Source organism: Aptenodytes forsteri, unplaced genomic scaffold (assembly GCF_000699145.1).
Source record: "Aptenodytes forsteri isolate BGI_AS27 unplaced genomic scaffold, ASM69914v1 Scaffold102, whole genome shotgun sequence".
NCBI lineage: Eukaryota > Metazoa > Chordata > Aves > Sphenisciformes > Spheniscidae > Aptenodytes > Aptenodytes forsteri.
In genome coordinates this window covers 719879-732302 of record NW_008795771.1, presented here as the reverse complement: position 1 = coordinate 732302, position 12424 = coordinate 719879, and the positions used below count along the sequence as shown (strand labels likewise).

The window sequence follows — 12424 nt, the reverse complement described above, 5'->3', positions numbered from 1 at the left end:
GCAGGCATGAGGTAGAGTTTAGAAAAAAGTCAGGCAGCCAACATCTGAGCTGGGTGAGGAGGAAAAGAACTCCAGTCAGCGGTGAATGACATGAAACGGCACACGGAGACAAAAAGGAGGGATGTAGCAGGAGGATGAACTTATCACGGAGTACAAAAGGCTGCACTACGATTTGTTCTTTTTGTGGAAGAGGAAGGTGAGGGAGACACGTGACGCCTATGTCTCATCTGGGCCGCTCTTCTGATGCTTAAAATTGTGTTTGGCCGGCACCGAGATGGCCCACGCAATAGCCTGGTCAACAAACTGGACCACAACGGTTAAAACAATTACTGTATACGCATACTGGAGGAGTCTTGCAACAAGCCAACCAGTAACGCTACACCCCAGCCCTTCTGCTTACTTCATACTTCAGCAAGTGGTGAATCCCAGGGAACGCTAGGATTTTAGGATAGCAGTGCAAGGGAGCAGGGTGGCTTACCCGAACTGGATCCTGCAAATCCGTGTTCATGCAGTGCCCTGTCCATAACACCACAATGTATTATGCGATCTTGCATACAAGAAATAAGCAGTATGCAAAGTCTACCATGTGAAAAAATATAAAAAACAACCCAGCCATTTAGGTCTTGAACATCTTAATAAATTATTGAAAAGCTTTATAAACAAAAAAGCTTTTAAGGAAATGTGTGCATCATCCACCTTGGCTGAAGAAAACAAAACCACAACGTAGCATAAATCAGCAGTTATTACTCTTGGGTTTTAAACAGTTAGCATTCCAACTTTGTAAAATACATTAAAGCATTTTCTTCACACAGAACAGAATTCAGACCTGCTTTGTGTGCTAGAGAAACGGCGCTGCTGCCCTCTTCAGAAGCACACACAGAGACTTTGGCATATGAGTTATTACTGCCAAATGTGTCTGAATTAGTTTCGTTTGATGAATTCAGAAACACGGTCTTTTCAGAATCCAAGCCATTTGTATGCCCAGACTCATCCTGAATGTCTGGTAAGAAGGAGGTGTCCTCTACTAACCCATCTCTTGAGCAGGCCTGAAAAGGTGTTTCAGATGTCGGCAAAACGCTGGCAATGCTTTCTTCCTCTGGTACAGCACCTGTGGCTGAGTTGGAAGACCCAGAAGTAGCCTGGAAATCCACTCTACAGTTTACAATGCAGTCATCTTTCCATCTCTTAATTGCTTCCCTCTGCTCCTCGGGGGTCAGTCTGTCAAGGTGCTTGGCTCTCAACACCGGAGACGGAAACAGTGTTCCTTGGAGAACTCTCAGCAAATATCTACAAAATAAACAGTTTCAAATAAGCTGTTTAGAAGCAGACTCAAAACTGTTTCCAGCAACACTAAAGGAAACCAAACACCCTTCAAGTAACCCTGAGGCTGCAGCAGCCTCTGAAACAGTTTTTGCTGGTGTCATTTTGTCAACATAAACTATAAGGCCAGCAACTGCACCAGAACGTGTTTTAAAACTGGTATTTTCAAAGACAGATACTGATCTCGGGTGCTTCCGTTTTTCTGTCCTGAACACGGTTCTCCTACAGACTAGTTACTGCAGCCATGTGCACTTGCAACTTCAATGAAGGGCCGGGGTCCAAACTACACTGAAAGTGGAGCTTTCTGCCTATAGTGTCAGGCCCCAGAAAAAAGGCATCAAAATCAGTGCGAGTTTAGAGTTTCCCTGGCACTTCAGTGCAGATACAAGGAGTTAAGAGCTATTGTGGAAAAAATCAGGCCTAGAAAAATTCATGCTTCCAACTGAGAAGCTGTTTATCACTGCTGTTTTGGACTAATATAGCCCTGGAAAGCTGGGAAGAGTAGGCAGAGCATCGTTCTAAAATTCTTAACTTTTGCAGGAGCCAGAGAATTCACCAGAAGCAAGAATGAACATGAAAGCAAAGGCCAAAGAAATAAAGCATCACATGCAGTAAGAGGAATACGGAGTACAGTGATGTTCCAGAATTAAACTCTAGGATTAATTAATATTAGAACTGACTTAACTGGCAACTTAGGTCGGGCAAAGGTTTTAATCATAGATTTTTGCAGTGAATTTTCAGTCAACAGGGCATCCATCATCTGTCCCTCTGTAGAAGAACTGGTCCTTAAAAACTCCAATGAAAGCCCCAATCTCACTCCTTCAGGCTAGAAGGTGTAGAGCACCCTTTAGCTTCACAGTCCCTGCTGAGTGGTGGCTTTTCAGCACCTTACAAAGGATTACATCAGAAATAAGCAAGGAAAAAAACGTATGCGTGACAGCAGCAGTTCCATAATAGGCACTTCTACTTCAAATCACTGAAGTAGAAAAGCTTGAATTAGCCACAACAGCTATAAATCTTCTGAGGTATTGGCACAGGGAGAGTGCAAATGACTCAAAGAATTTCACCGGTAAGTCTAAGTACTTTGCATTTAATTCACCATGAAAAACACTGTCTTCTTCAAAATTGAACACCTGTACATCGGAAGCAGTCACCAATCTGAAAGTTTTCTCCCACCTAGGCTCTCTACAGCCCTACCAAAAGGTCCTAGAACAGCATTTATCTATTTATTTGTCGTGTAAGGGAGATTTACTGTGTGTGAAAGAAAAGGCTCTACTGTCACCACCCGAAGCCAAGCTGAGAGCAGGGACGGGGAGGAAAGAGCGTACAAGTTTCTTGCACCTCAAGGTTTGTCCTTCTGCTGAACTGAAGTGTGAACCAAAACTATCAGCTGTGATCTCCGGTGAGTGCGGCAAAACCCTGGCTGACGCGCTTAAGACACAGATGGGGACTTCTTCAAAGGGGACTCAGGTACTTGGTGGCTATTGCAGGCACCTACAGCCACAGCTCTGCCTGCTTTCCTGCCGGCGGCACTGACAACCCATGCAGCCTCTACTGCAGCAGCTGATCCAGAAAGTGTACTCAGACTGTGCCTAACGATATAAAATGACGTCAGGTGAGGAGGAAACAGCAGTTTTTCTCCCCAACACTTCTCTCACTATCTGTCTGTGCAATTCAGTTTCAAGTCCCACTCTTTCTGAAAAGATATGAAAGGGAAAGAGAGAGATATAACACAGAAGAATGAATAAATCAGCACTGGAGGCACTGCGCTAATAGGCTGCAGACTTGAGTTGACGTTCAGCCAGTGAAAGGAAGATGGCTGTGGCTACTAAATAGAGCTAGACCGAGAGTTTGATGAAGGCTCTTTCACTGGTTTTCACACACTTTGTTTTTCTCTGTTGGCTTGCTCAGGTGTCTCCCTGCTCAGTGTGTTGGTGTCTGGCACCTCCACCCAACACTCCTGCCTTTCCAGGGTGAATGAGTTACCGAACTTGGAGTTATGACTTCTTCAGTAAGGCAAAACACTTAAACATTAGGCACGATAAAGACACAACTCGGGACCCCTTGTGAATCTAGTCAGCGTGTTTCCACCCCACAAAGAAGCCTGTATATGCATTCTTCATTCTAAATATTCTTATATATGGTCATGACATAAAATTTCAAACAGAAAATGGTTTCACAAATAAACACAGACTAAGCACAGTACTTCTATGTATAGTACATGTTCAACTTTGATCACTAATTTAACTGATTTGTGTATAAATTATAAACTCCGTGGTTACAGAGATTACTGTTTTTTCCCTCCAGAGACAATATTTAATATAATATAAATGATTTAATATAACATAAATCGCAAAAGAAATTTTTTATTTACTGAAACGTACTTTGAGAACATGTCACTAAAGAGCTGCCATCACATGGCTTCGTCTGGTAGAACTATGATATTTTCTTTACATTGGGCTGTGGGGGGTGGGAAGACCTCTAGCCAGAGAGATTTATAGCATCACTGACTCAAAGAAAACTAATTTTGTTAACAACAGCAATCTGCAATTATAAAACAGAAACACACCTGGGTAGCAGAGCAACACAAGTAGTCAGGAGGCAAACTAAGTAAAATACTGGGTCTGTCATGTGCTTTTCCATGATCCAGTAAGGATTTGATGGTGGGTTGTGGCTTTTGCAGGTTGCCCCAAAAGCCAGAGCGAAGACAAAGTAAAACAGGATGCTGCCAACTGTAACTACTGTATGTATCCAAGTCTGCAATTCAGAAAAGGTAAGAAATCAGTTTTAAGCTGCAAACAGAAAGACCTGTAACACCTGTATGTGTGTACACATGCATGCATGAACATGCACACACTCCTCCTCCAAGGACAGCTGCTTAATGTAACAGAGGATAGATCTGTTCAGATAATATTCCTAATTTTATACAAAACGTTCCAGGAAGAATGGAGCCTTCTTCCTACAGTTTATAGGTAACCCAGCAGTTTAGGGTTTTTTTTTTTATTCTACTAAATGCAGAGCTTTTGATTCCTTTGTGAAAGACATTTTTTGTGCCAATTGCCTTAGATGACCACTGGCAGAAGAGAAAGCCTTCTCAAGCAAATGGAGGCGAGATCTTCACATGACACCACCCTTCTGTATCTTGCTTGAGACATTGGTTAACTGTTCTACATTGGAGTTTTCTGTAATTTTACACCTAAACGGCTATAATAGTTACTACGGAAACAACACTGTCATTGGTCTGACAGCTTGCCGACACTCAAAAATGCCAAATAAAACCCATTTAAGTAATGTTTTCCTATTCAGAGTGTGGATACACTCATGCTACCCATATATTCTCAATAAAGACATCTTTATCGCTACTGCCGTGCTCCCAAAAGAACAGTGAAAAGACTGAATCGCAACTTGAAACTTCATCCATTATGAAACAATCCTCAAAGATATTTTTCATAAAAATGACAAGACAAAAAATAAAACCCATTAATCTGTGTCCTTCTATCGTAAATATTACTGTATTTTCTTTAAAATTATGCAAAATAGCCAAGTATTACCCCTGTAAGGGCTGTAAATTTATCCAAGCTAATGCAGATGCTTTAGCGTGCGCAGACTTAATTAAAAAGTGGAATAGCATTTCTGTAGCATATCGGTTCTCTAGTTCTGGCACCAAAATATACCTCTGAATTGTTTATCCTGGCCACAGAGCAGATCATCAGTGCCAAGCATTCAAAATCAACAGTTCACATTGTTGTCTCTGAGACGCAAGCTTTGGGAACTAACGAAGGCTCAGTAGATCACTGGTTGGTTTTACCATTTACAAAACTAAACTGACATCCCCAAAACCACCGTACAGGATCCCTTCACCATTTACAAATAATTCTGAGGCCAAATTTTGTTAATTTTAGTCATACGAGTAATTGTATTGACTCCAATGACAGGTGCATCAGGAGAGCTCACATGGTCACATGAACAAAATATTTAGGTTTTGGCCCTTTTATACTTATTCCGTTTTGTATATGAAGCTCTTTCTTCTGTTTAATTTTAATGAAAGCTGTATGCACATACTCTGCTAGCAATATACTCTTTTGGAAACAAAGTACTCACCACAGACTTGCACTCAATGAGAAGGTGAAACAGTATTATGAAGAGCGCTGCTGTGTTTATAGGGTTTCCAAAAGAAAAAATGTCTATGTCTGAGCCATAGTAAGTCTGTAAAGGAAGACAGCGGTCAGCGTAATATATTCTTTACGTATAGTCCTACTACACAAAGTGGCATGAATAGTTTCAATACCATACATATTTGCATGCACACAGTTCAGCTCAGTTCCAGTGACGACCCTGTTAGTACACATTTATATATGAGGAAGTAAAATCAAACACTTCATTTTATTCTCTAATTTGCCCGGGTTTTCACTATGTCAAAATGTATACATGTATTTCATATCCAGCACTTACAAAGTAAGGCACAAAAAAGCAAACGAGACTTTGGTAAAACGCATCCAGCAAGGTTATCCAGAAAGTTGAAGGCAAGTAAGCCTGTAAGAAAAAAAGATAATGGCATTGAAACAAATTGAACAAATTGCTGCATCCTTAATTAGCCTTAATTTGGATTTGGGGAAAGATTATCTGCGGAAGTAATTCCAGTTAGTTTCCCAATGAAGAGGCATCTTTTGTGTTATGATAATAAGAATAGAGCGCTCACTCCACACATGTACTGTATTGAAATCAGCAGCCAGATCTGGGAACTCTGATCTTACAGCTGTTCCTACCGGAACAGACCTACCAGAGCCTTACCTAACTGAGTACTAAGGAAGGGAGAGGGCTAGGGGACAGTGAATTACCCTAGCAGCTTACCATCACTGAATGCCAAGTCCCACTTTCTTCTATCTCCACCCCTTCTTTTTGGCACATGTGCTTCTGCCTCTTAATTTGTGCTGGTTGACTCCTCTGTGCGGACCGGACTCCTCTGTGAGCTAACTTAACTCACTAGAATGTGAGAAATCAATTCACTTTTCCACTGCAATAACACGCCGTTGTTTTAGTGAGTTAAATCAGCTCCTGGAAGGATCTGCTGGGACAACCAAGCTGGCACAAGGAAGGTAGTTTAACTATGTGGGTGAAAACAGGGAACGGGAAGAAAAGAAGGGAGAAGAGGAGAAGGAACGAGCCTTCCTCACTCAGTGGCAGCAAACTGCTATGACAGCTCAACTGCTTATGAAACCATAACTGCACGTGCCCTGGCTCAGATATATCCCACTCCTTCCGGTACTAAATTGAGACACACAGATGAGCAGTCTAGTCACCCAGGACTTCCTCTACAATTAGTGGAGAGAGATGGGTTTCTCCAAAAAGCCATTCAGCCCTTTCAAGAACTGAAACTGAACTGCTCTCTGGAGGTGGTGTGGGAAACTTACCTTCTTATTTGCCTGTCAGGGAAGTGCTTTAAATTAGTGAAGATGAATCCAAGTTACTGTCCATTTTTATGGCTTATACAGAGCCGTGCACTTGTGATGTCATGGTGCAATACTGTCATACTACATCTTTTAAAGCATTTCTCTTTCTTCTATACTGCACTTAATTCAAAGCAATTATTTCACTGTGCTTCCATGCAAGAAAGGAAATTATGTACTACTTAACTCCAACCACAGAGCAAGGCAATGCTGTGCTGGACAAAAGAGAAAAACTCTGATAAAAGTTAAGGGGGGAAAAAAAGGGGAAAGAGAAAAACTATTGTGTAATGCAGTAATTCTGATTACGTTGCCTCAAAACCTTCATCTCAGCTCAGATCACCGTACATATCCTGAAGATCAAAACAAAGGGCCAAATCCTGAGGCCTTGTAACATTTACTTAGTCAAAAAACGCTCTGTGATTGCCAAAGCACAGACCTGCTCCAGCCAGTCTACAGAGGCTCGAATCGGTACCAAAAGAGTACTTAGTTTTGCAAAAATATCAAAAACCAAGCAACATAAAATATTTAAGGGTATGTAAAAAGAAACGTAAAAGTCCACAAACAAACAAAACAAATTGCCTCCTCACTGTATATACTACTTTCCCTTCTAAACCAGACCTAGACTTCTGCCAGGTTATACAGATGAGACTGCACAACTATACACAACATGTTGTAGCTCATTTTTTTTAATAGTATTTGTTAGAATAGAATAGAACAGAACAGAATAGACTAGACTATTTCAGTTGGAAGGGACCTACAATGATCATCTAAGTCCAACTGCCTGACCAATTCAGGGCTGACCAGAAGTTAAAGCCTATTACTAAAGGCATTGTCCAAATGCCTTTTAAACGCTGACAGGCTTGGGGCATGGACCACCTCTCTAGGAAACCTGTTCCACTGCTTAACCACCCTCTCTGTAAAGAAATGCTTCCTAATGTCAAATCTGTTGTTGAAAGGCTGTGATCATAAAGAAAATGGTGAGTTTTAGGTCAATCATATGCTCAGTGTTTCCTCTCTCTGGGCTACTAGTATCTATTCTCTCTCAGGCTCAGTATGTCACTGCTTTCAATTGTTATAATAAAAATATTATTTTAATTGTTAAATTAAAAAAAAATGATAAAATGAAAATTATGCTAGAATTCATGCTAAGTAAAGCAGAAACCAGGAAAAAGCTTACTGATTTATATAATTTTGATTTAGAAACTACCCCCTGCTCCCTGCGGTTTTCTGCGCTAAATGTTTGGACAGAATTTACTTATAGAGCAGGTATGATGTATAGTGTTTTCAGATGGGAGAAAAGTGCCAGCAGCAAATTCCAGAACATACCCATAAGGGGAAAAGAACCCTGAATGACAGAACTTTCTTGAGGATTATTTGAAAGGAATCTACTTTGGTTCTTATCCATTTCTCATTACTTTGGCAGTTGAATCCCTTATATGACAGTGAAAAAACAGTATCTAGTGCCCTTATCTCGAAAAGTAAGCCCAGATGCTCGAAAGAAACCCATTTTGAGGAAGCATGTTAACAGCTGAGACAGTGAATGAAGTGAACATGCTGGTAACAATGTTTATCTAGTACACTGCTTCACCTGAAGTCCTTAATTTCTCTTATCATCCAAATGTCTGATAAGATCGGGTGTATGGCTGAAAAGATCCTACAAAAAACTTTTGAAAAAACAGCTTTTATTTGTGCACATACATTTGTGCGCAGGCCTAGATGTTTTTCTAATAGAGAAAGCAGTTTTAAACTTCACGTTTGCCTGATGTGAACCATGAAGGAAAGAAAGACAGAAATGGCTCAAATGCTGACCATTTCAATTTGCTTCAGGCCAAGCATTCTTCAACCTACCACAGATTTCTGGCTCATCATGTACAGCTGTGGGAGCTGCATGAGTATCTCCGCAGACACATCTTTGTCCAAGACACCATAAATGATGGGTGGCACCGATGTAAAAAGGAGATTGAAAAGAATCAAGATCCAATAGTCAGTCATTGATGTGCCTGAAAACCCACAGAAGAACTGGTACCAGAACAGTAGGTTCACGTAGGCCTGAAAAGTCAAAGATGACATGATAAAATGTTACCCGTAGCCAAATGTTTTAAAAGCCAGGAGGAAAATAGGCAGATCTCAGGTCTGGTTACAGTAATCTGTGGAAAATTAAGTATAAATGCTGTGGAGCTCATGCCAATCCCACACTTTGAAATTATATTTGACTAGCACACAGCTTTACATTTCAAAATTGGACAAGACTTGTTTAAATAATCACGCTGCCACCACATTAGTAATGCCCATTACCCACTGTTTAATCAAATCAGACGATGGCTTTGAGTGGGAAATTCAATCCAAGGAATAAGAGTCTCTGCAGACATAAATGGGAAACTGAATTGTTTGACTTACGCTTTTTGTGTCTGTTTGAACCCATTCACGATAGAAACTAAAAAAGAATATAAAGCCCCACTAAACCCTTCAGCGCTCTCAAATATGCTAACTGTGATTTCCCTGGGATGGGACAGCTACATACCACATTCTTGTAGAAGAAGTAAAGCACCATGTTGGTAAGTCTGGTATAACACCAGTGACCATGGACAAGCAGCAGCTTCCTGAGGTGTCTAAACTGAGAGACTGCAAAGTCACTTGCCATCACAGCCTGCAATGCACATGAAGGAAAGGATATGTTATATCCAAACTGTTAAAGATAAACTTCAGATACTGCCAAGTGAGCAACTTACCTACTGTTGGAAATTCTTATTTTATGATTTTTTTATACATAATGCTTACAGTCTTACCCTCACTCACATCTGAGCCCCTCCATACAACATTTTACACTAACACACACAGCTCAGCCCAACACAACATAGATGGGAACATGGCTATCTTTATTATTACCACACAACTGCACAGAAATCACTGATGCTTAGGCTGCTTGTTTCCTGGCAGGACATGAGTAACAGGGAGTTGGGTGGCAGGCAGCAAGCTCTGTTGTTTGGAGTTTGAACCCCTGCAGCATTCAGCTTCTGAGTGCTCCTGGAAGAGTGCTGAGGCCTGGGTCTGCGCTCAGGCTGCAAACTCTTGCCCATGTACGGTCATGGTCTGTGGAGCCACTGGGCCTCCAGGGTAAACTCTGAACTGATTTAAAATGGAATCTGATGTCATCTGCAGCTGTCTTTGTATACACTACCTGCATGCCTTCTTGGCCCAATATTCCCACACCGGTGTCAGCCACTTGGATCATACTGACATCATTGGCGCCATCACCTACAGAGAAAAGAGGAAAAATCAAAACTAACCTCTCTTATTTGGAATGCAACCTAGAGGCCTTTGCTGCTATCACATCGCCATGGAGGTGGCAGGAAAAGACAAATATACAAGAACACCAGAGAGTTCAGAGAAAAACATTCTTATGGCCAACAGTGCAGTCTATGGAAAACCCTACAGAATGCAGGATTAGTAAGCGGAAGGCCTGACTGAACTGAGCTATGTTCTCCAAATGGTTATTAGCTGTTCCTTTTGTCAGAATTTAGTTGGTATGCTGGAACAGAAAATATGGGTGTTTTAAATCACAGCCAGTCATCTCCCCGCTCCCTCCCTATTTTGGGGGGTTGTGATGGAGAACGACAAAGAAAATCCCCTTATTTGCTCCTTTGGACATGTTACATAACACTGTGCACGACTGCTGCTGTTCTTGTTGCTTTAGATTACCATGAGTAAGTTTATGGATGAAATGTGCTAGTTCAGAAGACTAACATCATCTTATGCCAGAGACAACTACAATTCAAAGGATTATCTTCCTTGTAAAGTAAATTTTGTGACAGACATTAACAAAAACATAGGAGAGAAGAAACTGGCTTCTACTTCTCAGAGAAAAGAAGATAACCACAGGACTCACCTACAGCTAATGTCATTGCCTTTAGCTTATTTCGCACCAGTCTGACCAGGACACTCTTCTGCAGGGGTGTGGCTCGGCAGCAGACTACAGCCCGACATTTTTCTGTGAGTTCCAAGAAAATATTCTGTAGGCTGTCATGAAGGACATGCTCTAAAGTCCTTCCATCAATAACCAGGCCTGCACTGAACCCTGGAGCTTGGGTGGAGACACTTGCAGAGACATTCCCAAGTTTCTGACTGGGTTTTTTTTTGGCAGAAGTATTCTGGATGCCTTCTAAAATTTTGCTCATCACCAAGGCACAGGCATCCTAATTAAAGACGAGAAAGGCAACTTATTAAATACTGTTTGTGTTCTGGCTCCCTTTTCGATTTATAAAATACATATGGAGAAAAGGTCAAATGCTGCCCTCGTGTAGCATTTCACTTGAATCCAGAAAGGCTTAGACATGAGGCTGAATAACCCTTTAAAATCACAAAGGATGCAGTCTGTTGTTAATAAAAGGGCCTGTGATTTAATTTGGCTTGAGTAGATTGGCTTGGGTATTGTATTAGGAGAAGGGAAAAAATTGAAGCAAATCAGAAAATGTTCATAGACTAGCAAAAAAAAACAACCATTAAGGATTCTGTAATACAAATACAGTTTTGATAGAAGACTTTTGCTCTCTGCATTTCTTTTGTCTGGTATGCATTTTACATAGACAAAAAAAAAAAAACAAACATTAAGGATTCTGTAATACAAATACAGTTTTGATAGAAGACTTTTGCTCTCTGCATTTCTTTTGTCTGGTATGCAAAGCCAAAAGTGCATTTCAAATCAGATTATAGGTGAGCTGCAATGAATTACTGAAGAACTGGCCTTTTGGAATTTTTCACCTTGTCAGAATCAATATAAGATGCCCAAAAGATTCTTTATATCAATATATGTCATGCGTGTGCTATATAGAAGAAAATACATATTCTTAAGTCTTCTCATTATTTTACTTTGAAATGCAACAGTATCAAAACCTGTCTATTTTTTGTTTCAAAGCCCAGTTAGAGGGAGGATGAGCACTTCTGCAGAAGGGGCTCAGTTCTCACTGTTAAGTAAGGCACTCGTTCCCCAGCAGGAAAAAACAGAAGGAAAAAAGTGTTAGTGAAAATCGAACCCCAAGCTTTCCTCAAACACAACTGGACTAAAAATCCTTTCTTTTTCACTTTATTTTCCCCACAGTTACCACTTGCCACACAATCTTTTATGGCAGATACAAATTGAATTTCTAAAGTAACACATAAGCAGAGAAAAAAAGAAAAATGAAAGGTCTTCGAAAAATCATCCAGTCCTTTAAAGAAGTCTCAGATTTCATGTCTCTGCTCTGAGGAGAGACATTTCATACATGGTTTTACCAGTTACAGTTAGTAATTTCTCTCTTAAGAAACCCAAAATTGATAAAAATCAAGATTTGAAAACCAGCTGGTTATAAGGATCCACAAGAGGACACAACAATCAAGTAGGATTAAACCTGCCACCCAAACCAGCAGCATTTTTAACCACTCTGTCACATGACTCAATTACTGGGTGGTGGGGAGAAGGTGGCTTTTTCCCTGATAAAAATGTTGGCAGATTAGTTTTCTTGAATAGTGTACAATGTACTTTAATGAGACAATTCTTTGTACATTTATGCAAGGCAAGCAGAGCTGAGCAAATATATAACACAAAGCAGCACAAAACTTAATTCAATAGAATTTGCACGACAATAATTCTTACATTGCTAATATGCTGTAACTCACAGCCA

General features: G+C 40.6%; 1 protein-coding gene across 1 annotated transcript in view; it reads right to left on the bottom strand.

Moving 5' to 3' along the window:
- Positions 1–727: 727 nt before the first annotated feature.
- Positions 728–12424, bottom strand: part of ATP10D (ATPase phospholipid transporting 10D (putative)) — a 40330-nt gene continuing 28633 nt past the window's right edge. The window contains exons 15-22 of the mRNA XM_009283590.2: positions 10654–10960; positions 9946–10022; positions 9289–9414; positions 8616–8816; positions 5773–5853; positions 5422–5526; positions 3890–4077; positions 728–1287 (exon numbers count right to left, since the gene is read on the bottom strand). Of these exons, the coding sequence (XP_009281865.1) occupies positions 765–1287; positions 3890–4077; positions 5422–5526; positions 5773–5853; positions 8616–8816; positions 9289–9414; positions 9946–10022; positions 10654–10960 (1608 nt within the window). The 3' untranslated portion in view covers positions 728–764. The remainder of the gene's footprint in view (positions 1288–3889; positions 4078–5421; positions 5527–5772; positions 5854–8615; positions 8817–9288; positions 9415–9945; positions 10023–10653; positions 10961–12424) is intronic.